The 27898-nt window shown below is 45.4% G+C and overlaps 1 protein-coding gene across 2 annotated transcripts; it reads right to left on the bottom strand.

Moving 5' to 3' along the window:
- Positions 1-25: 25 nt before the first annotated feature.
- On the bottom strand, positions 26-27613 carry LOC115142439 (myosin-9-like). Of its 2 annotated transcripts, XM_029681902.2 has the most exons (41): positions 27468-27613; positions 19979-20310; positions 19591-19747; positions 19481-19508; positions 19213-19306; positions 18711-18728; positions 17334-17426; positions 17151-17214; positions 16603-16701; positions 16074-16217; positions 15843-15938; positions 15269-15540; positions 14869-15042; positions 14373-14546; positions 12995-13109; positions 12463-12656; positions 12180-12301; positions 11991-12060; positions 11747-11907; positions 11486-11594; positions 11233-11364; positions 10215-10421; positions 9799-9936; positions 9424-9547; positions 9091-9262; positions 8554-8766; positions 8274-8418; positions 7760-7966; positions 7211-7315; positions 6949-7101; positions 6254-6502; positions 5713-5925; positions 5248-5460; positions 4943-5104; positions 3766-3894; positions 3576-3664; positions 3331-3454; positions 2847-3055; positions 2548-2656; positions 1694-1866; positions 26-1325 (listed from the first exon to the last, which is right to left on the bottom strand). In XM_029681902.2, exons 2-41 carry the CDS (start codon positions 20303-20305, stop codon positions 1211-1213), a joined length of 5892 nt encoding a protein of 1963 aa, XP_029537762.2. In that variant the 5' UTR covers positions 20306-20310; positions 27468-27613; the 3' UTR covers positions 26-1210. The 2 variants fall into 2 exon arrangements, with proteins under 2 accessions (XP_029537762.2, XP_029537763.2); XM_029681903.2 differs by lacking the exon at positions 18711-18728.
- Positions 27614-27898: the final 285 nt, after the last annotated feature.

Raw genomic sequence — 27898 nt, 5'->3', positions numbered from 1 at the left:
TTCAGGGTTACAAATATTGCAGTCATTTCCATTTAAAATATAACTTTATTGAAACATAGCATCTGATAAAATACAAAATACTCTGAAATAAGTCAATATACCCCTCAGTTACAATTAATTAAACCTTGAGTGAAAATTTAGCAAAAGCAGCCATCCCCCACTATATCTTGCAGAATATCTATAAGCGCTCAATAATTAAAATATGTGAAAGTGCGATAAAAGCAAATGAAAGTGACAGAGCTAGATTAAAAAGAGTATCTAGTCTTCGATATGAAGTAGAATTCACACCATGTAGTATTCACAGCCACCCATGTGCAAAGAACAGTGTGCCATCTAACCCACCACCCTTCTCCCTATTTAGCAGAGCACATGGATCAACTCAAAGCAGTCAATTTCAAGACACCAATTACTATCGGAAAAGACCCCTCCCCACACACACACACACTTCAGCATAATACGATCCCCAAGTGTTAAGGCTGTAGTTATTCTCAGTGCACAAACTTTACTCCAGTGTGACCATTACATATAAAGTGCAGGCTCTATCAGCAGATGTAATAACTGTGTGCAAACCTCATGTACTAACGTGATGCAAGTACTACAATATGTGGATTAATAGAGAAGTATAGCTGTGCGTGCAGAAAATAGCAGTAAAAAAAACCCACTAATAAACCATATTAAATTACTGCATTCATAAAGAAAATAAATCCATATGTGCACAGCAAAAGACAGCAGAAACAGTATCACACAAGTTCAAGGTTTTTTTTTTTTGGTGTATTCTAGCCACACTAACAATTTAAGCTGCTAAACCATGTCTGAATAATATACTTTGTATAATGTTGAAGATGGCAGAGTACAAAAATGGATCTAGAATGTCACATACATTTGTAAAAAATGTTTTAAAAAGTCACGTTCATAACAAAATATATCAATTTGGCCACAGATTTGTTTTGCACAAACTGCGTGGTACAGATTTCAAATGTGCATTTAGTAAATCCAGGAGAACGATCTCAGATCTACCTGAACAAAAACAGATTGTCAAAAATGGACATTAAAGAGAATAGTATAAATCTTGGTATAGAATTATTTGTATGATCGCAAGCATGGCTGAATGAGCAAGTCACATTTAAATAGTGCATTCTATAGCTATGAGAGATGTTGCATTTCCAGTATGGTCCCTGTAAAAGTTGGCTGCTCTCCTGTCACGTTCATCTCACTCCGGTAGAGGCTTGGCTGCGTCGTCGCTGGGCAGATCCACCTCCTCATCACTGTCCCCCATGGCCGTGCGATTCATGACACGGCGCATGTTTAAAGGCAAGTCCCCGCGCCTGCAAAGAGGAAAATCAACCACAGAGATATTTGGTAACAGGTTATGACTGTGCAATTACTTAAAGTAATACATTGAGATCCTTTTATGCTTGTTCAAAGTCAGGCCCAGTAACGCATTGTATTTCTGTAAGAAGGTGCCAAAAACATTATTTGTGAGTTCAGAATGTTGCCAAAAGAAATGTTACAAATAGATCTAACACAATCCCCTATTCTACCTGACATGCATACTCTACACCTGGGGCAAAAACCAAACCGTGCACCCAGGGCGGGCCACAGGACCGAGTTTAGGAAACCCCACACAATCCGTTTCTAACTAAACCTTGTGCAACACTCCACTAATGAATATAGGTTGGAGGGACGACCATACCGGAGCTTGCTCTTCAGGGTGCTGACCTCTCGGGTCACGGCGTCTTGCGACTCAGTGGCATCCTCAAGCTCCCTCTGCAACTTCCGGCGGTTGGCGTTGGCCCGTGTCACTTCCTCCTCTGCCTCCTCCAGCTGACGCTTTAGCTGACGTGTGCGGTTGTTCGCCTTGTCCGCCTGTGGAGTACAGGCAGAGGATGTTCGATCAGTGGCTGCAAATCTATGTATCCTTCATCTATGGAGGCTATACAGTAACTGTTCAAGGTGGTTCAGGGGCTGCATCTATACAGCATGTGGTTTCTGGTTGTTTTCCAGATATCAGAGCAGATTCAGGACAGGTCCGCACAGATTATCTGGGGTATATTCATTCGTCGGTTTCCATTGGAAAATGTTTAGTCTGTTGCAAAACATTTGTTTTGTAACAGAAACCGTTCACTCCAAACAGAAAACATTTTGTAACAAAAGAGTTTACAGAACAAATACAGTTAGGCCCCTCTCCCTTTACTTCAGATTGTTTTCCAACAGAAACATTTACTGTTGGAACCAATCTGACTAATGACCATCCCAGACCTTTACAATGCATAGAGATTATACAATCTGCATCCGTCATCTCGTCTGGCCACATTGCACCTGGGACTATAAACACACCCACACCACAGGAGGTCGGTAGCACCTTAATCGGAGTGGACAGGCTCATAGTAATGGCTGAGGCAGAACGGTATCAAATACAAACATATGGCTTCCATGGGTTTGATGCCATTTACTCCATTCTAGCAATTCAACAGCCTCCACTGATATACACCCACGGTGCTACTGATAAAGGGGTAACTGATCTACTTCTATGCAGAGAGGACCCACCTCTGCTTTGTACTGCTCTGTGTTGCGTCTCTCATCCTCCACCTGCAGCAGCACCTCCTTCAGCTTCTTCTCAGCGCGCCTGACCAGCCTGGACGATTGCTGACGCTCCCTTAGAACAGAAAAAAAAGTCAAGACATGACTCATGTAACGGGGCATTTTCTCCTAACCTGCTTCTCAAAATTCATAGGAGGTCAAAGGGGAGGGACCGTGGATCCTCTCCTACAATACATTGAGAAGGAAGCAAGGAGAGAGGCCGTGAGGAAGAACCAAGGGAGACAGAGCCAATGGTTTTTACTTACTTGGACTCCAAGTCCAGTTGCTCCTCCAGCTGCAGTATCTTGGCCTCCAGGGCAGCGATAGATGCCTTGTACCTGGACTTCACAGTCTCCTCCAGCTCCTGCAGCTTGAGCTTCAGCTCCTTGTTCTGCCGGTCCAGCTGGGCCTGGGTCCCCTCCAGGCGCTGGGCGGTACTGCGCTCCGCTGTCAACTCCGTGACCAGCTGGTCGGTCTAGGGCAGAGTGTGTAGAGGTATGGAAAAGACTACGCATCGAGATGAACTGGACAATGTTGTGGCCAGCCCATAACTTTAAACATGATGCATTTGTCTCAATTGAGTACTTCTACTATAAATAGAGCTCTAATGATTCAGGTTGAAACACTACATAAACAGAACTCAATTATTCTTCAACCAGACTCCCTCTTCCCCCTTTCCCTTTGACTAACCCAGATAAAATTGAAATACTTTCTTGGTGCAGCTCCTCAGCTTTGCGATCAGTTCATTACCTGCAGCATATTTCTCCTCAAGCGGTCGTTGACCATCTCTGTGTTCAACTGCTCCTCCTCCAATTCCTCCTCTAGCTTAGCGATACGAGTATCCAGCCTCCTCTTCTCATCCACCGTCAGGGAACTGAGTGCAAGGGGGTGAGAGATACATTTTGGTTGGGAAGAAAGCCACCACCACAGAAATGGCAGATTCCGTGCAAATTTAATGCAATTTCAGTGTTTCTAGGGAGGTGTGTGAGCCGTACTTCTTAGCGTTGTGGCCGGTGAGCTCGTCCTGCAGTTCGTCCCTCTCTGTCTGGGCCTGTTTCTTGACTCGCTCAGCAGACGCCAACTCCTATGGAAGATTGAGAGGAGTCCGTCATGAGGAGCATAAGAACATGGACAGTGGGGGTGGAGACAGCGAGCGAAGGAGACCTGCAGACAGACGGGGCATACCTCCTGGAGACGGATGGTGTCAGCCTCTATTGCCTTGAGCTTCTTTTCGTGCTCCTTGGCCATGTTGAGGGCCTCTTCCCTGGAGAGACGCAGATCCTCCAGCTCCCTCATCTGATCTTTCAACAGGGCCTGTATAGGAGGAGAGAACCACAAAGGACTGAGTCAAGTACCACAGACTGTAGGGCTTGGTGTCACCCTACCGAAAAAGACTGCACACGGCCTAATTTATAGTGAGTCGTGAACGGCGTTTGCGTCGGTGTAAACCTTCTAGCAGCTGTTAAAACACGTCTTCAGCTCACTTGTGGTGCATAGAGAAGGTTACCGTGTGTGCGAGATCAAGCCACTAAAGAAGTTAAAACCAAAAGCAAAACACATTGCTCTGCACTCAGGTAATTACTTCCTGCCAAAAGTCTAACATGGTTTGTTCAAGGGACCAGCTCTGACCCCTCTGGTTCTAAACTGAGACCAACTCCATTAACTAGGCCTATGTCACAAGCGCCATCTGATATGCAAGCGCCGATGAGACTTGGAGCAACCACCAGGGACAAGTGAACATTAACCAACTTCAGAAAACTCACTAGGAACAACCGCGTTCCCCAACACCTCTTTGCTCAGCCCAGAGTGCTCACTGGAGGGAAACCGCTAGCCACATCTTCACTTTCCTCCACCTTAACAGGAGACGCACTAGGCCTCCATGCGACAGGAACGTTCAACCGCAAGTGACAAAACCAGTGGATCTGGCCCTTCAAAACTCTGTTTAAGCTCCCGATTCTCCTCAAAAAAAAAAACAGCAGCGTCACCCCGCAAAACCCAGATCAGGTCTTCCAGCGGATTCTCACAAGCATCACAACTGGGAACAGTCTCCTTCACAGTTTAGTGAGACAATTGTCAGCTACATCTGACACCTAACCAAGCTCACGGTCAGCCTGCTGAGGAACCACAACCTTAAATAGACACATGAATCTCTCAACATGCAGAAGGCATATCTCTGCCCAGGTGGTCTCAGCTAGAGACAAGAAACATTTTCTGGGAACCACCATCTAGTTCAGGCAAATAATGTGTCAATTACAAAAAAAAATCCTACATGCAGCAACACTAGCGGACAATCCTGGAAATGCCAGTAAAAGCAGAGTAATTCAAAAATCACTGCCCTCCTGTGTGCGTGCCTCTGTATTACCTGCAGTTTCTTCAGCTGTTTGAGGGCCTCGTCACGACCCTTGTTGGCCATGCTGATGCCTGCCTCCAGCTCTCCCAGGTCCGCCTCCAGCTTCTTCTTAGCAGCCGTGGCCAGGGCTTTCTGCCGGCGCTCATCCTCCAGCTCAGTCTCCATCTCACGCACCTGGGGAACATCACACAGAGCCAAGGTTGTGTTTAGTAGGTTCAAGTTTTTTTTTCAATTAGCATTTCTTATTGGATAAGTAGTCTCTTCTGGTTTCAGACTGTTTTCTTCCAATTGGTATGTAATGAACACAACCACAGTACCTGTTTGACCAGCTGCTTCCTCCGCTCTTCACCCTGCTCATCTCTGGCCTGCAGGTCCCTGTCGGACTGGGCCTTCATGGCCTGCATGTTGACCTCCAGACGCAGCTTGGCGTCCTCCGTGGTCTGCAGCTCATCCTCCAGCTCCTCCAGTTGCACGCGCATCTCCTCCAGCTGTTGATCCATGGCCCGCTTCGCTTTCTCCAGCTCGTGGACCTGCACCAAGAGAAAAGGATGAATGAGTGAGTTTGGTGCATTCACATTTTGCGGCGTTTGGAAAAGTTCCAAACTATCCTCAAATCCTCCCGATTTGCCACCTTAGCAAAACACATTGGAGAAGGTCGGACTGGGCTTGCATTTTTAGGAGTCTAGAAGACAGGACGCAATGAAGCGAGAACTTGAGTCACCCACTATCAATAGTTCCACTATCCTTCTAGAGAGTTCTACAACATCTGTGATCAGACTTACACTTTTACCGACGTAGTCCTTCGATGAGACCAGGTTCTCCATCTCTGCCTTGAGGACCTTGTTGGCCCGGTCCAGTTCACCCTTCAGGTCCTTAATGGTCTCCAGCTCGCGGGTCAGAGTCAGGGCCCGCGTTTCCTTCTCCCTGGCCTCTGCCTCAGCCCGGTCCCTCTCCTCAGCATTCCGGCTGGAGATGGTCTTCTCCTCAGTCAGCATCTGTTATCGGGACAGGCGAGAAGGTATTTCAGTAAGACAGTGGAGTCAAATCTAATTTTTGTTTTGATTTGTGCTCAAAGCAAATTTGAACCGGAAATGATTGATCAATACATCATATGATGCATAGATCAATCATTACAGGTTCATTTTATGAATCGCTTGTCATGGGCCAGTGAGTCAATCTAGCAAATAAGCCTCTAAAAACAGGGTTATCTAGTCCTTGAGGGCTGCAGTGGTTCCAGTCTTTGGCCATCCAGGAGCAGAGGTGCTCACTGCCCACCTCTGCTATAGAACCTCTATGCCATTAATCACCCATCAACCCATTCACCTGGTCAAACTTCTTCTGCTTCTTCTCCAGGTTGGACACAGTCTGCCTGAGGTTGTCCTGGTCCACCATCATGTCATCCAGCTCCTGCTGCAGACGGGTCTTGGTCTTGTCCAGCTTGTCGTAGGCCGATGCCTTCTCCTCCAGCTGTTGGACCACGCCCTCCAGCTCCCGCTGCATCCGTTTCTTGTTCTCCTCCGCCCCCTCCAGGGACTGGGTCTCCAGCTCCATCTTCTTCTTCATCTCCGTCAGCTGAGGGTAAGAGACGTGTATGAGATGTTTGGTAGCGAGGTAAAAAAGGGGAAAGGAAGAGATGCACATGACATGAAGAGCTGATTGGTCACGCTAAAGCATCAAGGTCGTGTCAATATGTAAAATACATGAAGTGCCTCAGACGTCATGGTCTGCATGTCCTGGCGTACAAGGTGGCAAAGTTCAAGCAGGGGATTTGATTGAGAGAATATAGAAAGACTTCTGTAAGCATTCGGTGAGGTGTGTAATACATGCACAATAGGGGCAACAAAACTGGATAGTATTATGGAGGTAGAGGGACAGGAAGGTGCTAGAAACCTGCGCTTGGAGGGTGTAGAGCTGGTACTAACCTGAGCTTGGAGGGTGTAGAGCTGGCACTAACCTGAGCTTGGAGGGTGTAGAGCTGCCACTAACCTGAGCTTGGAGGGTGTAGAGCTGCCACTAACCTGAGCTTGGAGGGTGTAGAGCTGCTTCTCCGTGTTCTTCTTGCCCTGCTCCTCTTCCTCCAGCGTCTCCCTCAGGCTGTTCTGGTCATCCTCCATCTGACGCAGACGAGTGGAGAAGGAGAGCTTCTGACGCGTTTCCTCCTGGAGCAGCGCCTAGAAAAGAGGACAAATGGGCGGGAAAGAAAGGTTACAGTGTGTGTGTGTGTGTGTGTGTGTGTGTGGCCATTTCTAAACAGCACAACATGGGCGTGTGTGACCGTACCTGTACATCCTGCAGTTGAGACTCCACAGTGGAACAGTCTTTAGTTGCCTTGATGGACTTGCCCTCCACCACACTCAACACGCTGTTGACGTTGTCCAGCTCAGACTAGAGACAAGACACAGGAGGAGGATTTAGCCACATCAATCCATTATCCCTAATATACAAAATCACTATCATCCATTATCCCCCTTGCTTTTACACTGCTGCTACTTGCTGTTTATCTATGCAGTCCCCCCTACCAACATGTACAAATTACCTCTACTAACCTGTAGCCCCGTACCCCTGCTATATAGCCTCTATTGTGATTGTGTACTTTAATTTATTTAGTAAATATTTTAACAATGAAGTTCAAGAAATGGAGTTAAGGGCTCGTAAGCAAGCATTTCACACACTACCTGTTGTAGTCGGTGCATGTGACAAATAAAGTTGTATAACGTTCATCTAGCCATCCACCAACCCAACATAATAATACTTTGAAATTCCCATTCATCCACCCTCTTACCATTCCCTTTCCCCATCAGCTACAGCCAAGATCCAGTCCACACCTACCTGCATCTTGGCCACCTTGTCAGCCAGCTCCTTCCTTTGCCTCTCGCTCTCAGTGTGTTTGATCTGCAGTTCCTGGACCTGGGTCTCAGCCTTCTTCCTGCGCTGCTCTGACTCACTCTTCCCCTGGTTCAGGGTCTTCAGCTCGATGGCCAGCTCATTATGTTCGCTTTCCATAGCCTGCTTGGCTTTCTCCACTGACGCCTTGTTCTGAACGAGCAGACACATGGGCAGGAGGTTACACAGGCGGTTCTCTCCCGAAATACTATAATGTACAGCTTGTTTAACTTCAGAGAAAGCTCATGTTGTACACACAGATGAAGACTTCAATATGAAATACAAACTGTTACAGTTGAATGTCATGGGCTGACCGGTTAACCGTCAGGTAAATATAAAATGAAAATAAAGACTCCATTCACACGGTCATGTAGGAGAACCATATGCCTCCCCTCAAAAAAGAGGACTTCCCATAATGCCTACACATGAACAGTATAATTCAGTTTAAGTGAGTTCTCACCCTCTTGGCCTGCTCCAGCTGTTCGTTGAGCTCGTCGAAGGCCTGGTTGTGTTTGTGCCTCATGTCGGCCACCTGCAGCTCGTGCACCTTGGCCTCGTCCTCCAAAACCTTCTTGAGCTGGGTCACCTCAGTCTCACGCTTGGTTCTGAACAGGATGGAGGAGAAAGAGGGGAATAGCACCATAGGTCTTCAAATGGGTAATTGTCTATTACTAAAACATTTACGCATAGCAAACCACCATCTTGCTGTCCTTCACCAACTGTGTGTGTGCTCCCAGTACCTGAGCTCCTGCTGTGTTGCAGTAGAGTCCAGTGTGTCCTCCAGCTCAGTCTTCAGAGCCTCCAGCTCCTCTCCCAGGTCCCTGCGGTGTTTCTCAGCCTTGGCCCTCGCAGCCCTTTCCAGCTCCAGGTCCTCCTGCAGCTCAGAAAGCTGGGCCTCCAGCTCCCGGATCTTCTTCTGGGCTGTGTTCTTGGCCGCGGCCTCCTCCTCAATCCTGGAGGGTGGTGGGGAGCGAAGGAGGATGGGGGTTAGAGTGTAAAGCATTGAAATTAAAGTCATACAAGACTATTTTGTAGACTTTGGTTTTACTGTATGGGCTCAATGAGATCCTAACAGCAGATCAAACTTTCAATGGAAAGTAAAATCTTGTTCAGGCCAACCAAATATGGGCCGCAAGCCAATTGAACATGGCCTGCGTTTTTCGTCATACACGCAGCGTATAATGAATCATTTCGAAAAATGTCAAAAATACTTTTGATACACAATCAGAAATAGAATTTATGGCCTTTCTCCAATCATGAGTTTCTCCTTCCCTCACCTGGCCAGAGCAGCCATTAGCTCCTCCTCCTTCTTGGCCAGTTGGGCTCGGAGCTCAGCTATCTGGGCCTGCAGGTCAGCCATCTGGTCATTCAGCTCCGTGGAGTCACCCTCCAGCTTCCTGCGGTTCTTTTCAAGCTCTTGACGACTCTTCTCCTCCTTCCTCAGCCGGTCTGGTGAGGGATGGGAAACCAGGGTTGTCTCAATCATTTAAAGTGGTCTGTCCGAGTCTCAGATTGCTCTCACCGGCGCGTTTCAGATCAGTACAGACGAAGGAAAAGTGGTTCACCTCAAACATAGAATTTATGTCATTGTCGGTCTATGGTCCACCTACCCTCCAGGTCAGTGATCATGGCCTCGTGCTTGTTCTTGAGTTTCTGCAGGCTCTTGGACTTCTCCTCCTCCTCAGTCAGGTTGGTGGTGAACTCGGAGATACGTTCCTCCAATAGCTTCTTCTCCTGCAAAACAAATAACCCCACACACGGTCACACGAACAATCCCAGAAGGTTACACAATGTCTGAACCATAAGAGCAACACCGGATATTATATTCAAAGATAAACACCTAGTCCCTGAATGCCAAACAGTAATTTACTCTTAAAAACAAGTCCATGATTACTTGCTTTATTGCTGGAAAGAATTACTGCCCAAGTGATTATTTTATTCTTCCAGCCATCTGAAAAGTTAAAGCATCAACTTGTACTACAAACCTTATTGAGTTTGTTGTTCTGGTCATCCAGCACCATGACATTCTCCTCGATCTTCTTCAGCTTGGCATCGGTGGTCATCTTCTCCAGCTGCAGCTTCTGCCTGGCTGCCTCCTCCTCATCCAGCTGCTGCTCCAGGTCCTATAGAGAGTGTGAGAGATGGAATGTTTTATTTCAGATGTTTTCACCTCAATTCCTGCCATCACTCCATTCCTCTCAAAGTTCATTAAGTTCCACACCCTTTGAGGGTGAAATGGAAGGGAAAATGAAGTGAAAATTGACAATTTGCGAAGGCAATTTAATAGGAGAAATAATGGTAATATCTTACTATTTACATGTGACTGACAGGTTTGGACCACAAGGCTTAATTAACAAGGGAAAGTTAGTCCACCATAAATATATATATATTTTTAATCTACCGTAATGTTGGTCTGCATCTTCTTCCGCTCGGTCTGTAGCTGGGTGACCCTCTCCTCTTCCTCCTCCACTCTGGACTCCAGGTCGTGAAGGATCTCCTCCAGCTCCTGCTTCCTGGTGGCCAGCTTGGAGCGCATGTCCTCCGCCTCGGCACACAGCTCAGTCTCTGCCTGCAGCTGCTCCTGCAGGGCTACCTTCTCTGCATTCAACTGGTGGTGGTGGGGCGCATGTGTTATGAACAGGGCAATGATGCAAGGCTGAAATGCTAGTTGGTTTACGATACTATGGTGTTAAACAGTATGAAAGTTACTCACTCCATCCAGCGACAATGTATAAGACACTAGGGGTGAGTTCCTGGACATATTAAGCCTTGGACTAAATAGCAAACTCAATGTAAGTCGCTCTGGATAAGAGCGTCTGCTAAATGACTTAAAATGTAAATAGAGCATCTCAGTTAAACCCTTTAGTCCAGGACTAGTCTGTCTGGGAAACCACCCCAACAAGTCATATTGAAACGCACCAATTCATAATCATTCTAAGTGGACCAGTCAAATCAAAATCTAATTTATTTGTCACACATGGTTAGCAGATGTTAATGTGAGTGTAGCGAAATGCTTGTGCTTCTAGTTCCAACAATGCAGTAATAACCAAAGAGTAATCTAACAATTCCAAAACTACTACCTTATACACACACACACACGTGTAAAGTGATAAAGAATATGTACATAAAGATATGAATGAGTGATGGTACAGAACGGCATAGACAAGATGCAGTAGATGGTATCGAGTACAGTATATACATATGAGATGAGTAATGTAGGGTATGTAAACATTATATTAAGTAGCATTGTTTAAAGTGGCTAGTGACATATTTCACATAAATTCCCATCAATGCCCATTATTAAAGTGGCTGGAGTTGAGTCAGTGTGTTGGCAGCCACTCAATGTTAGTGGTCACTACCTTACATTGGGGCTCAGTCCAATTCATAGAAATAGAATTGCTAGAAGGGACACTCCATACCTGTTGCTGCTTGGCCTCAAACTCCTGCAGCTGCTCCTCGGTCTGTTGCTGCCTCGCCTTAGTCTTCTCCAGCTCATCCTCCCTAGCCTGCATCTCCTCCTCCTGCCTGGTCACCTGCAGCAGAGGCTTCACCTGGGGGAGTAGGGGAAGAGGACGGGGACTCAGGACAACGCAGGTAGCTGAGGAGTAGGGGATGAGGTCTGCAACACTGATATTAGGATGCTCCCATATGGATTTGCAACAGTGCGTGTACCTTGGTGAAGAGCCTCCACCACTGCCAGTTCCTGAGTTTGAGGTAAGCAGCACAGTTCCTCTGGATCACCTTCATAGCAGTCAGCTGCTGCTGTCTCTTGGTGAAGGCTCTGGAGACAGAAAAAGAGAACCTCAAATCAACCTACATGATGTTATTGGAGTATGAAGCGCTCACACACACCAACTAATACACAGTATAAAACCATAAGCCAAACCTCATAAGTAACCTGCTAGTTCCTGCTCTAAGTGACGAGTTCCTTACTTGCGGGCCACGTATCCACGACACCAGGACTGGAAGCTGATGATGATGTCAGTGATCTTAATGTCCCTCTCCTCCTCCAGGTGGGCCAAGACGCCAGCCCGGAAAAACACCTTACTCTGGCCAATCCGGAACAGGTTGGAATCCAGCTCCAGGGCCTTAATCTGGGAAGAGGAAAGAGAGAGGATGACATTTGGAATTCACATTGGAAGACTGGTGAACGATGGTTTGGTCTGACGCCTCTTACCATGAGCACACAGGCTTGTTTACCGTCCATGAATCCCTTGGGAATGGCGCTGGGAGTGAGGATCTCATATCTGGGAAAACAGGAGAAGTTTAAGAAGATTAGACACTGATAAGCAATAACAGGCTAGTCTGCTCAGTGAAGCTGATAAACAGGAAGGAGATGACCACAAAGACATGTTTCCGTGGTTACCTCTGTCTGAACTCCTGGAAGACGATGCGGTTGGGGAAGCCCTGTCTGCAGATACGGATTCCCTCCAGAACTCCATTACACCTCAGCTGGTCCAGAACCAGATGGGGCTCCAGCTTACCAGCCTGACAGTGATGAAGTTCAGAGTCAGGATTTTAAATATTATTTTTATAGTACATGTGCTGAAGCCTGTGCCTCATATTTATCGTTTATCATATATTTATTATTTAAGTTTAGTCAAAATCACTCATTGAGCAATGGAAGATTTGATGACTAGACACAATACCTTCTTCTCGTGGTTGGGGATGATGCAGCGGACGAAGTTGGGGTTGGTGTTCCTGAGAGTGGTCATGAGGTTGGACAGCTGCTCCTTGTAGAGCTGGCCCACGGTGCGGAACATGCCCTTACGGACCTTCGTGGCCCCGTGTATCCCCCCGTCAGACATCCCAGCAACTTTGTCCAGGCCCACAATACGGTCCACTGAGAGAGAGAGAGAGAGAATGAAAAGGAGGAACAGGATCATAGAGAACACTCAACTCATCTTTCCTGCAGTTATTTTCTTGCACCGTGTACTTCCACAGTTCAAACACACAGAAAGGTTGCTGCAGTTCTATTGGCCAACACCAATCATGCAGTTCTATGTACCAACAGTAAGTGACACACTATTAGAGTCTACAGCCCAACCCAGTTACTTTCTAGCCCTGTGGAGGCTGCTGAGGGGACGGCTCATAATAAATGGTTATCATGCATTTGATAACCATCATTATGAGCCGTCCTCCCCTCGGACTCTCGTCAGCTCTCGGTATCTCGAGACTTGCCGTCTCTCCAGAGCTCCGACACAAACTTGTCAGTGGACTGGTTGAGCAGCGAGGCCACGTTGTCATTCAGGGGGTCCATGTTCTTCATCAGCCACGCATCTGCCTTGTAGTCCACCTGGGGAGGGGGGAGGAACCATTTTGTGATCACATGGCTGACCTGTCAAGTTGTGGTTTAACCCATTTGCTCAGGTTAACTAGTTGCTCCTACCCTCTACTTTTTTGAACATTTTGTTAAAAATGGCGCAACATTTCAGCGCCCTGCTACTCATGCCAGGAATATAGTACGTTCATATGGTTAGAATGTGTGGATAGGAAACCCTCGGACGTTTTTAAAACTGGTTAAATCACGACTGTGGCTATTACATAACGTGCGTTACATCGGAAAGCGCAGGAAAACCTGATCACAGAAAATGGAAATAAATATCCTTGCGCCACTTCCAGCAATTGTTAACAGTGAGCCGAATTAGATAAGACCGAGCATTCAACTCCCACAGCATCCCCATGTAGTCGAGTATCTTGTGAATTTAATCCTCTTTGATTCTTGGTTGAACCGAAAGAGGGGCACGACGTACCTCCGGTCTCCGCCCAGATCATTCCGGAAGAGCTCTCTCCTGAAATTTTTTCCAAGACGACAGCTAATGATATGTACATCGCCTACGGATGAATTTTATCGCTTGTTAACGTTTACTAATACCTAAAGTAGCATTACAAACGTATTTCGAAGTGTTTTGTGAAAGTTTATCGTCTACTTTTTGAATTTTAAAAAATGACGTTACGTTGTGAAATCGCTGTTTTTTTCGTTTATCACACAGTCTACATATAACGATATCTTGGCTTTATATGGCCCGATTTAATCGAAATAAAGACCCAATAGTGTTTATGGGACATCTAGGAGTGCCAACAAAGAAGATGGTGAAAGGTAATGACTGTTTTCTATTTTATTGTGCGGTTTGTGTAACGCCGAAATGCTAATTATTTTGTTTACGTCCCCTGCTGTGCTTTTCTGTTGTAGTGTATTGGTGCATGCTATCAGATAATAGCTTCTCATGCTGTCGCCGAAAAGCATTTTAAAAATCGGACTTGTTGCCTGGATTCACAACGAGTGTAGCTTTAATTTGATACCCTGCATGTGTATTTTAATGAACTTTTGAGTTTTAACTAATACTATTAGCATTTAGCGTAGCACATTTGCATTTCCAGAGCTCTAGTTGGGACGCAAGCGTCCCAGGTAGAGGTAAGAGGTTAAAGATCAATTCTGGCAAAATTCCCTGGTTTTTCAGAAATCCCAGTTGTAGGATCTCTGAAAACTTTCATAAAGTACCAAATTCTGCCACCCAATTAGTGATTGATAAAGATACGCCACGAGTGGTAAACTGACTTTTCCAGCGTAGTGGATGATGCAGAAGTCGGCAGAGTCCTTGAGTTTCTTGGGCTTCTGAAATTTGGGGTTGTTGCCCTGCTCCTGAACCACCTTCTCCACAAAGCTCTTGTCCGTGGCCTTGGGGAACCAGCACTCTTCATCCAGCAGAGCCAGCACACCAGGAGGACTGGCCTAGGAACAGAAGGAAAGGTTGGGGGGGGGAAAAAATTATCAGCTACTTGTGGAGACACTAATTCAGTGCATGTTGGGTTGTGCAGGACATTTAAAAAAAATATATATATATTTTTTAAACAGGCCAACTTTAGGGGATATTGACTTGCAAACTTGAGCATTTTTCCCCAAAACCAATGCATTTGGTGACAGGAGCCAGGTAAACGAAACCAAAGGATGGATTGCTGTTTATGTGGTCCAAAGACAACGCGTGTAATTTGGAACAGAACAAATCACATAAGCCTCAGGTCCATTTGGGAAGAGGTCGTGGCAATATACTAACATGCTTCTCGATGAGGTCGATGCAGGGCTGCAGGTCCAGGCCGAAGTCGATGAAACTCCACTCGATGCCCTCCCTCTGGTACTCTTCCTGCTCCAGGACGAACATGGTGTGGTTGAACAGCTGCTGAAGCTTCTCGTTGGTGTAGTTGATGCACAGCTGCTCAAACGAGTTCAGCTACAGGAGAAAGAGGGGAAAAGACAGAAGGTACACATTCATTAGACAGACCTTTTTGGTGGGAACTCAGAAATGAAAAGTTTTAACGAGAGAAAGCAGTAGAGATGTCCACGCACCATCTAAATAGAGATGAAGATACATTTTGAAAACCAATTGACCACTCACACCAAGCCATTGTCTTGTATTCAATGACCAACAAACCCCTTTCCCACGACCTTCGGCTCACCTCAAAGATCTCAAAGCCAGCGATGTCCAGGATGCCGATGAAGGAGGCTCCCTGTCTCTTGGTTTTGTCCAGGGCCTTGTTGATCCTCATCACCAGCCAGCGGAACATCCTCTCGTAGGAGGCCTTGGCCAGGGCCTCCACCGCAAACTCAGCCTGCTCCTGGGTCTGGGCCTTCTGAACATAGTCCCTGCCCACCTTGATCCTGGGGGACAGGATGGCCCGGGTGAAGTCGGTCACGTTCATGCCCAGCAGATGGCACACTTTCTGGGCCGCTGAGGGAGAGAGAAAGGGGTGGGTGAGTGGGTGGTGTTGGATGAATGGAGAACGTACGTGATTGTAGAAGCCATGAAGGAGGGTTGCAGGAGACAAAGTCTAATTAAGAACCCAAGTTGTGGAGTAAAGGGTACACACTTGTTCCAACCCAGCACTAACACCTGATTCAATTTTATCAAGGAGCTCTTGATTAGTAGAAACAGGCGAGCTAGTGCTGGACTCATTTTTGTTTGTTTTTAATGAACCTAGTACCAGTCCTGGGAGAACACCAGAAATGATTAGTGAAACAGATGTAAAGTACCTGTGTCGTCAGGCATGGAGGCCTGGTCAGAGTTGCGCTCCTTCTTGAAGCTCATGTTCCCCAGCTGGAGAACGGCGGACACAGTCTTCAGAAGACCTGATGGAGAACAAGACCAATTAAAATCACAATTTACCAGTTATTTACATAAGTTGCATTGATCTGTAAACAGCTACTTGAACACTTTAGTTTTACAGGCCAAGAATCAGGCGTGACAGGGGTGAGTTAGCGTACCTATCCGCTCCTCCTCTGGGATGCTCATGATGTTGAAGGCGTCCATGGTCTCTACAAACAGGTCACGGTCCTGCTGACCAGGGATGGTCACGTTCCCGTGGGTCAGGAAGCGGTAGTTGTTGTAGTCCTCCAGACACAGCTCAGCTGGTTAGAGACAGAACACATTTATGTCTTATAGTAAGGCTTATAAATGCTTTAGTTATTACAAGTTAAAGCATTATACCTGCAGGCTTTAAGTAAAGTGTTACTGGATATAATTTTATTTAAAATAAAGATTTTACAGTCTAACCATCATTATAATAATGGCTGGCATGTAGCCTAGCGTTTAAGAGCGTTGGCCCAGTAACCGAAAGGTCGTTGGTTCAATGTGTCCTTGAGCAAGGAACTTAACCCTTAATTGTTCATCTTAGTCACTTTGGATATGGGTATTCTGCAAAAAAAAAAATTTAAAACGACAAATGTAATAATTGCCCCCCCCCCCCCACAAAAAAAATGACATTGGTTAAAGATGAGTTTGTTGCTCACTCACAGCGCATTTTGTCCCCAGCTCCTGTGAGCATGTAATAGAAGACATGGAAGGCCCTTTCATCCTTAGCCTGCCGGATGGCTCTGGACTTCTCCAGTAGATCTGGCAACATGGTTCGTCAAGACAAATAAACCACCATAAGACAAAAATATTTAATAACTTATTGGTTGTGTTAAAGTGACAATCCTTAGTTGCTACATCAACTTTTGGACGTATAAAACAAATTATATGTACCCATTGATACTTTAATAACTTAAAATGCCTCATGAGCTTATCCATAGTGTTTAACATTACGTTTGTTTACAAACATTGGAGTCAAACGAGCTTATATTTTGGGTTCTGAGACATGGCTAAAACCAAAAACGGTGCAATCCTGGATGGGCAGTCCTTGCATCTATAGCTCTGGCCATGAATTTGTTTATTTATCCAGGCCCATCCCTCAGCTTTTTCAACTAATTATTATAGCTTGAAGGCATATACATGCACACGTATATACACGCGTACATACACACACTTCTAGTACTATGAAGACGCATTGATTGAAAGGATACAAGTTTCAATGTTGGCTCCCACAATGTATCCATTGACGTCAAAGTTGATCCGGATGAACTTCCCCTAGAAAGAGCGAGAGAAAACAGGTGGTGGTGGGGTCACTGGATCTAGTTACAGTCAATACTGGTCTCTTGTCATTAACACAATTGCGAAGACATAAAAATGTTTTTAAAAGTGCTTACGAATCTGGAGGAGTTGTCATTCTTGACAGTCTTGCCGTTTCCAAAGGCCTCTAGGATGGGGTTAGCCTGCAGAAGTTGTTTCTCTAGCTCCCCCTGGTGACAAATCATATACATGCAGTATATTCACTTACAAATATACTCACACACACAGCAAATGTTATCATTATGGCAGACGGAAGGCAGGACGACTCAACATGAGCATTCATGCAGTAAGATGCTGCAACTACTTCATTCATTGCTACAAGCGTTGCATTTAATCTCTGCGAGAAGCATTGGGAGCACCCGATTGACTCCACGTGTTAGTCGTGGAACTGCTGCCATGTTACGCACATGCTGCCATCAGCATGACGTAACAGGAAGCGGGATTCATTGGACCAGGCAATGTTTTCCCATGTGATCGCGTGGCACTGATGGGAGTGGAACTGTGTGGTTGTCTGCTGTCTGTAGGAGTAAGCCATTTTCATGAACAGGGTGGTGTACCAAAAACTGGCCACAGAGTGTGTATTGCCTTCTATCAGTGTTCATCATAGACCTATATAAATTAGCAGGTGTGCATGGCTGTAAGCAGTAAACAGCAGGATATGCTACCATTATGATACAAACCAAAGTATGACCCCCAGGGAAGCTATTACTTCCTAATAAACCCCCACATTCATGTTAAATGTTGCACATTGTGACACCAGACCGGTTGCCCCAAGTACAAGCAGCACACACTCCTGTCCACAAGACGAAAACAAAAGATAGGCCCTTAAAAATCATGCGAGAGAATTCAAGACCGTCGCTGAAATCCCAAGACAGCACACAGGCGTGTAAGACCCAAAACATAAAATCAACTTTTGTTGATGACCCCCTGTTCTAAGACCAACCAGATGAGGTGGACAAAGGCCAGACAAACATGATATTGGGTCAGCCCTTTACTACTAGTGGCCTGACTCATAAGCACTTTACTGATGGCTAAACACCTGCTAGCTACACAGCTTAAATTTGATTCTAGGGCTGCGTTTACAAAGCGGACAATTCTGATCTAACCCAACACATCTCAGATATTTTTCCGATCCGATTGGTCTTTTGAACAATTAGTGAGAAAAAAAAAATGCAGATCAGAATTGGGCAACCTGTGTAAACAGTCCGAAGCATTGTTACTTGATCTGCTTTACTATGCAGTCATTTGAAATACCATGCAGTACTCCTTCAGGCCTAAATCTCTAAAAGGTGTTAGTTAAGCTTACGATATAACACGAGGATCCTTCACCACGCCTCAAATACATCATTTCACCTGTACATTACACAGCTTGCGGACAGACTGCAGTTAGTAGAACATGCATGTACATGAAGGGAAACCGCGCTGGCGAGCGGGAGAGATGGCCATTAACTCACATGTGCTAACGCTGCACCCTAGAGATGGGAACGATGGGTGGAGAGAGAAAGAGAGCGAGAGTTTAACACAAATACTTGACATACAGTTCAAAAACAAACCGTCACCCAACTGGAAGGGACGAATGACTCCATGTTAATGGATGGTTGAATTACAATCCCCCAGTCAGCAAATGGGCCCCTACTCATACAGTGCTGATCAAGGATCAGGTCACCCAGTCCATGTAATTTCACTCATATAGAGAGCTAAAATGCAAAAACTGGTCCTAGATCAGCACTCCCTCAGGCACTTTATGAATACGGGCCCTGGTGACTGCAGGGAGGCGAGGCAGGCAGGTCCAGGCCTGAAACAGCAATGTTAGGAATACGGAACTACCCCGACTCAGGGAATAAGTACAGGGGGGGGTGAGAACATGAGCAGCAGAAGAGGACAACTGCAGAGGACAGAGAATGGAGGTGTAGGGAGAAGGGGAGCGAGGAGGTGAAACGGAGGGCTGGTATTGACCTGGTCTTTCTTCGACTTAAAGGAAGAGGCAACGTGTGCCAGATACTGGATCACTTTCTTGGTGTTCTCAGTCTTCCCAGCTCCTGATTCTCCTCTGTAGGAAAGAGAGAAAAAGGGAGAGAAATTACATAGAAATGAGAGGGGGAGGGCGAGATTACAGGAGTTGCTGATTGAAGACGAGAACAGACGGCAAAAAAACATCGAATAGGAGCTAGACAACACGCACAAATAAAACACGGGGAAGATTTTGAGCAGAGACATAGCTTACGTGCAGAGGATGGACTGATCTTCACGATCTGAAATAGAAGACAGAAAATACATGTGAGTGTGTGTATGTGTATGTGGGGGGCGCACAGGTGTGTCATCACTTTCTCTCACCCTGCATCATACTCCTGTAAGCGGTGTCTGTGATGGCATAGATGTGAGGGGGCATCTCGTGTCTCTTCTTGCCCTTGTACATCTCTATGATGTTCTCTGAGTAGATGGGCAGGTACTTGTAGGGGTTTATCACCACACAGAAGAGGCCAGAGTACGTCTGAAAGATACAAGGGACTCAGCACACAGGCAATAGTAACCATCTGCACCAAGATTGTGACCGGAATGTCTCACAATATGGCAAAAGACGAACGTGAATAATATGCAGTTACAAAAATCACTCGTTGTCCGGAGGGCTGTGTATTTATCAGAAATGTACATTTCTCTGGGCAAGGGTTTTACTGTATACATGTGTTAAATATGTGCATATGAAGCATGCAAAACAACTCACGTAGATGAGGCCAGAGTAGTAGCGGTCCTTGAGGTTGTGCAGCACCGAGGCCTCGTTCAAACACGTGAGCTCGGCCATGTCCTCCACCTTACTGAACTTGGGAGGGTTCATCTTCTGGATATCGTCCTTGTTCACGGTCACCTTCTTGCCTGTGTCGGCTAGCTCCACCACACACTCCTCTCCCTTCTCTTCCTTGACGGAGCCGGCCACGAACCCCAGCGTCTCCGAAGGGATCCATACGAGCTTCTTGGTGGCCCAGTCGGCCTGGTCTAGGGGGTTGGCGACCTTCCCACCATCTCTGTAGAGGAACTTGTCCGCTTCCGACATGGCGGCTGTAGGACGAAGACGATAACAACGGTAAGACCACACCAGGAAGTAGGCTGGAGAAAAGGAACGTGAGCCAGAACAGTGGCTGTAGAGTGAGAGGAAAAAGACGAGTCATGGAAACACGCGGTGAAAAAAAGAGACGATCATTGTTTGAGCCAGGAGTTTGTCCTGAACTCATGACCGGCCCTATAGAGTTCAGCTTCTCCCTGTACAACAATTTATTTGCTTCTGACATTAGCTTCTGATAATAATTGATTTGCTTCTGTAGGATGGACAGGGAGTCCAGAGAAAAATGCAGAGCTAACTAAGACGTTTACGGCCCAGCAAAACTATTTTGGTGGAAATGCCTTACTTTAAAGTGAGGGGCACTCAACAGTATGCGGGTGCAGTTCGGGCCGTTGCAAAATGACTAAAAGGTACAGTTCCTTGGATCTAATAACGTCGAGACAAAGTTGAGTGAAATGTTTAAGCGTATAATTCACTCAACCCATTAAGGTTCAGGTCATATACAAAACATGCGATTCCCAGTTTGCTGAAAATGCATTGCTATGCGTCGCATAAACCAGCGTTACATGAAACGTGCTTCTCTGGAATATTTGCCTTGTCTGCCGTGTACGAGAGGAGGCGCACACACCCCCCGCCGGCACACGCTCACACACGGCTGCAAGCTAGAGGTTGTACTATGAGGATGTATTACGAGGATGATCCTCTGTAAGCTCGGTAGATTGTCCCCATGAGACGTAAGAGGCGTTATGGACTGACTTTGCCAAGCATAAACTGGATCAGACTAAATAGGTTGTGACAATCAGGAATTGTGTAAGCACACGTCATTGGATTCCCACAAACACAGTGAGAGAGACACACCTTTCTATTGTGACCTTTGGCCTTTACAAGCTAGTCTTTCGCACTCCTGCTGCCCTCTACAAGAGGAGACAACTTCTGGGCATTGACCTGGTGCTCCCTACATACACGGTCACTTGTCTCTCCTTCCACTGTGCCATACGTGCATTTTAACCTCCCCCTTTCGTTTACCTGACCATCCCATCTTCCAAACAGGGTCACATTCTCATATTTCTTCCTTAACCAAAACAGAACACTCCCACTATTGCTTGACGCCCGATGAAGCTGACAATGTCTTAAAATGGACACCGGACAGTTGAGCACTTTAACACCACATAGCTTTCCCAGTATCATGTTCATCACCAAAACAGAAGAAAATGGAATGAAACATGAAGGGACTACCTGAACTTTGTCTAATAAGAAACGCTTGTTTTTTTGTTTGTTTTGTTGCTAAAATGTTTTGCTACGGTGTGCCATAATGAATGCACCCCAGCTGTCACGTTATTACATAACATTGTCTTAAGGACAAGTAAATAGCGGTGGACTAATCAGAGGAAGACAAATGAGGACTTCCTTTGAAGGGGAACAGTATACAGGACAGCCAGTGAGGAATGTCTGGAGCAAGTTTAGACAGACATTTCATTATACTCATCCACACACAGACCACACCCTTAAGAACTGATACCATGTCTGAGAAAAGTCACTCTTCAGGTTAAATTGACAACGACACAGACAGATCCACAACCTAATACTTCCCCCTTCTATCACAGGGCCTGAATTCATAAAGTGTCTCAGAGTAGCCCCATTGCTGATCTAGGATAAGGTCCCACCTGTCCTAAATCTTTTCATTATGATCCAAAAGGCTGATCCTAGATCAGAACTCCTAGTCTGAGGCGCTTTATGAAAACAGGCCCAGGTATTCTAGGTCAATTTCTATTTCCATCTGCTTGCGTCTCCAGCCATGACCCTTTCAAGGGTGTGTGCGCATGCTCATGGGCCTCAGGCTACAAGTACACCCTACAACGCCCAGTCGTAACCAGTTTTTCCTCCATGGTAACATTCATTCCATTCCAGGTCAGATCAATATCGTCAGGATTACATCATCTGTACAGGGTTGCCTTGTCCACCATTATAATTCTAAACCTCTTAGGCTGCATTTACACAGGCAGCAAAATTCAGATCTCACCAATTTGTCTTTTGCCCAATTAGATCTGATGTGAAAAGATCTTAGGTGACAGTTCAAAAGAACAATAAGTGGGAAAAAAAATCAGAATTGGGCTGCCTGTGTAAACGCTGCCTTATACTGTTTGATCGCTAATGAGGCTGTGTCCAGATCTATCAGCATATATTGCAAGGTTCTCTCCCACTTCCCTGCAAAACATCACGTGTTGATTATGTCAGCCAGTGCCCGAGGTGGTGACACTAAACAGTGAGTCTAACCCCCCCCCCATCAGGGAGAAAGTGTAAAATAACAGGGACAAAGAGAAAGGGGGGGGGATAGAGGGATGAGAGCGAGGGATGAGAGCGATAACATCCAGGTGTCTAAGTTCATTATGGGCTCAGACTGATGCTCTGATGAAAGACAGAGGGGGAGGAGGATCACCTCAAGGATCTGTGTCCATGCTGTTGGCTGTCCACTACATGTGCCAGCAGGAGTGGACTACTAAACCAGAGTAAACCAGTGTGAGTACACAGCTTAAAATCAGGACTAACTGTTCCCACTCATAATGACCCACGCATGCTAGCCTGATCCCAGATCTGTTGGTGCCGTCTCACCAACTCCTTGTCACTCAGACCAAACGTGACATTGAGTGACAAGAAGTTGGAACAAAGATCTGGGAACAGGCTAATCTCAAGCAAGTAAGCCCCATCTGAAACACATAGGAGGAATGGGTTCTCATGGGAGACATGAAGAAATGCAGACAAGACGACCATGAGAATGTGACACTTTCACAAGTGCTAACTTTGGGCCAACTTCCACAGGAAGTTGCGTGATATGGTGTTGCAGTGTTGACACATGCATTTCCTGAGGGTCTTATTGCCTAACTTCAGTCTAAAAAGGACACTAATGACATCTACAATTGATGGTACCCATTGTCATACAGTGTTAGAGGATCAGAGTGTAAGCCCGTACAGTGGGCTGTGACTGCCAAGGATTTCCTAGTCACCTTTCAACTCGTGACTGGCCTGCCAACTCAAATGACGTGTCAATTAAAGGGCAATTACACCACTTTTCAACCTAATTTCCATCGTCTCCAGCACAATACCAGTGTAGGTCTACATATGTGAAAAAGGTACAAATATAAAGTTTAAAAGTTGCTGAAGCTAATAAATGAGGTTGAAAAGTGGCGGAATTGCCCCTTAGACACAACTCCTTATCCATTCACTTGAGGGACCCCATCATGGTTCTTCTTGCAGTTGCCCCATTAGATTGCCGTGCATTGGGTCCAGACCTGGATTTAAAAAGTACTTGAAAAGAGAAGGTAAGAAAATGCTAACTAGTCCTATAAACCAGTGGGGGGGAATTTGGCGGCCCGGTAGCCAATGCTTTGCGGCCTAACGGCTGCTATAAATCCTGTAAGGCAACTCATCCAACTCTGCTACCGACCAGTATCATTTACCTAGGTTATGCCGTCATTGTGTCAAAACTGTAACACAGCATAATAAAGTCCTACAGCTCAAGCTGCTGCAGATGGCGGTGGCATGTGTCTGTCTGTTAAAAGGGCAGGGGGAATCCAAGCTAAAGACTGAATGGATGCCAGGACGACAAGTGCGTAGAGGTGTTGAAACATGATGCTGAGGACAGCAGGGCAGGTCTGTCCAGAGATGGACATTGGCTAGTGGTGACCTCAGACCTGGTTTTAAACAGTATTTGAACGATTTCAAATGCTATCTGGGCCTAATTGCATGGCACACTGGAACGGTCCCAACAGTGCAATCACCACCCATCTGGCACTCCAGGTAGGCTTAATGCACCCCTACTTAAAATCTTGACTCTTGGGTAGATGTAACATAGTAAAATGTAATTTCGGGATACTCCAATTAGTATGATATGTAACACCTCAAATGGTATGCATTAGAGGTCGACCGATTAATCGGAATGGCCGATTAATTAGGGCCGATTTCAAGCTTTCATAACAATCGAAAATCGGTATTTATGGGCGCAGATTTATTTTTTATACCTTTATTTGACTAGGCAAGTCAGTTAAGAACACATTCTTATTTTCAATGACGGCCTAGGAAGTGGGTTAACTGCAGATTTGACAGTTAACTAGTCCAATGCTATAACCACCTGCCCCTCGTTGCACTCCACAAGGAGACTGCCTGTTACCTTGGCTTCTACTGCATGCACGTAAGTTGCTAGCTAAACTAATAAATAAAAAAATCTATCATAATCACTAGTTTTAACTACGCATGGTTGATGATATTACTAGTTTATCTAGTGTCCTGCGTTGCATATAATCGATGCAACGCTGGGAGATGCTTTAACAAAAGCGCATTTGCAAAAAAAGCACAATCGTTGGATGACTGTACCTAACCATAAACACCAATGCCTTTAAATTAATACACAGAAGTAGATATTTTTAAACCTGCATATTTAGCTAAAAGAAATCCTGGTTAGCAGGCAATATTAATCAGGTGAAATTGTGTCACTTCCCTTGCGTTCATCGCACGCAGAGTCAGGGTATATGCAACAGTTTGGACAGCCTGGCTCATTGAGAACTAATTTTCCAGAATTGTATGTAATTACGACATAACATTGAAGGTTGTGCAATGTAACAAGAATATTTAGACTTAGGGATGCCACCTGTTAGATAAAATACCAAACTGTTAAGTATTTCACTGAAATAAACGTTTTGTTTTCGAAATGATAGTTTCCCGATTCGACCATATTAATGACCAAAGGCTTGTATTTCTGTGTGCTATGTTATAATTTAAGTCTATGATTTGATAGAGCAGTCTGACTGAGCGATGGTAGGCAGCAGCAGGCTCGTAAGCATTCATTCAAAGAGCACTTTCGTGCATTTTGCCAGCAGCTCTTCGCAAGCACAGCGCTGTTTATGACTTCAAGCCTATCAGCCTAATGGCTGGTGTAACCGATGTGAAATGGCTAGCTAGTTAGCGGGGTGCACGCTAATAGCGTTTCAAACATCACTCGCTCTGAGACTTGGAGTAGTTATTCCCCTTGCTCTGCAAGGGCCACGGCTTTTGTGTAGCGATGGGTAACACTGCTTCGAGTGTGGCTGTTGTCGTTGTGTTCCTGGTTCGAACCCAGGTAGGGGCGAGGAGATGGACAGAAGCTATACTGTTACACTGGCAATACTATAGTGCCTATAAGAACATCCAATAGTCAAAGGTATATGAAATACAAATGGTATAGAGAGAAATAGTCCTATAAATACTATATTAACTACATGAGCAAGGAACTCAAACATTAGCTTTTTTACATGGCACATATTGCACTTTTACGGCTAACACTTTGTTTTTGCATTATTTAAACCAAATTGAACATATTTCATTATTTATTTGAGGCTAAATTGATTTGATCATTATTACAAATAAATAGCCGATTAATCGGTATTGGCTTTTTTTGGTCCTCCAATAAATCGGTATCGAAAAATCCTAATCGGTTGACCTCTAGTATGTATCCATTTCATATGTTATGTTACGAATTCCAATTTGTCGTAAGCAACATTAGCTAGGTGGCTAACGTCAGCTGGGGTTAGGGGTTAAGGTTAGCCAACATGCCAAGTAGTTGCAGAGTAGTCAGAAAGTTGCTTAAAAACGCTGAAGCTGTCCGTGATGAGATTTGAACAGAACCATTGGGTTGCTAGACATTCGCTTTATACGCACGTCCGCCCAACCACCCTACTTTATTTTTTTCGCCTTAAGTAACCTTCCGTCATACACAACTATAACATATCATACTAATTTGAGTGCCACAGATTTACATTTACTATGTTAGGTGTAGTCTGAGACCAGGCTTCTCCATCTAGTTAATGCCAGACACTCCTAGTACCTGCATTAACAACTTTAGTATCTAGGGAAAAAGTGGGTTGGGGAAGTAACCAAGCAAGATTGTTGATGTGATTGCAAAACAGATATGCATGTACTAATCATATAAATCTATTTTAAGGTGTGTATGGTCTAGTCCTCAAGGAAGGACTAGATTCCTACCAGGAATATTGCATTCTGCTACATAGCACAGACAGCCAAGTGGCCTGAACTGAATACAGGTTTGGCTCAAAATTTGAATGCCACACCTTACCATACGAAACAACTCAAAACACGAGACCCAGTATTTCAGGTGGCAAAACCACTTGAATGTGAGTGTGCAAATGTTGTATCCTTAGGGCAGATCCATAACAGGGCCTGAATGCATTTTGTGCTCCCACCAACCCATGGTCTCAAATTCCAGCTTCAAACCAAGACAAGCAAACATAATTTAAATTGGCAGTGTTGGAGAGAATTGAACTCAATTTAGTCCAATAGTAATTTAAATATGCAAATGTATATTTTCCAACTTCAGACCTGCCTAATTCTCATTTAGGCAAAAATATATAAACCCCCCCCACATCTGAAATGTCAAGACTACGAATAGTAGTTAGAGTGAATTTCGGGTAGCTTTAGTGTAGCTCGCCGTCTTTCAGTGTGAAACGATTGGTAGCTTAGTAAACTGTTTTCAGAGTAGCTTCCGCAAAACAGTAAATGTGTCAACGTAAAAAGTGCACTACTACAGGGTTGATGGCTGTGGTTTGGAATAGCCAACAAGTTTGGGCAGCAGAGCATAGGATGAAACACTGGCTGGGTGTTGTCCTTGTTAATGACTTGTCATGACATGGGGAAGTAATCATAGTTTGTACAGGTAGCCTTGCAGAGTCTACCACCCAGGTTAGCTTTACTCAAACGGTGTCCCCGTGCAAGCTTGACAGGACTAATGTGAAATGACTAGAGAGAATACCAATATCAAGGCCCAATCAACTAGCAATGTAGTTTTCAATCTGTCCTAGTGTCCCCTCTTTACTACCAGCGACCACGTTCACACCGGAAGCAGTGACGACGGATATTTAAAAGGATACCTTGACGTCGAGTAGTACGGTTGCTGCTTGACGCCTCACCTTTCGATCTACATTCGCAATAAAAACGACGAGGCGCACATGAACGCAGAACTAATAAAAATAACCTACTTGTCTGTCGTCGCTAGTAAAGCTTCCCGCAACAGACTTCGAAGTAAGCACTAACATATTCCAAGTAAATCTCATTCCACGAGGATTACAGAGGGATCGACAGATAGGTAACCTTGATACAAAATAAAACGTACCTTCTGCTCGGTTGTCGGCACTAGGGAGTGAATTCGGTTCCTCTATCGGTTTCCGTGTATGCAAAGGCAACTCATTCCACGCGACACCAAACTCCAAAAACCGTACTGCAGATGCTTCCCTTCTCAATTATCTCCCTTTCTGTTGTCTCTGCGCCGGGCGTGGCTGAAATAGGGTGGACATATCGAAACTATGATCCGCCCACTTTATCATTCACAGGTGAGACGGGTCTGACTGCGACCCGCGTCCACGACAAGACTCGGTAAGAAACGCCCAGGGAACCCCCGCCGCCTCTTGTATTGGCTCTTGGCTACTTACATTTGAGTCATTTAGCAGATGCACTTATCCAGAGTGATTTACATGAGTAATTAGGGTTAAGTGCCTTGCTCAAGTGCACATCGATAGATTTTTCACCTAGTCAGGTCAGGGATTC

Source organism: Oncorhynchus nerka, linkage group LG21 (genome assembly GCF_034236695.1).
Source record: "Oncorhynchus nerka isolate Pitt River linkage group LG21, Oner_Uvic_2.0, whole genome shotgun sequence".
Lineage (NCBI taxonomy): Eukaryota > Metazoa > Chordata > Actinopteri > Salmoniformes > Salmonidae > Oncorhynchus > Oncorhynchus nerka.
This window is presented reverse-complemented; position numbering and strand designations above follow the sequence as displayed.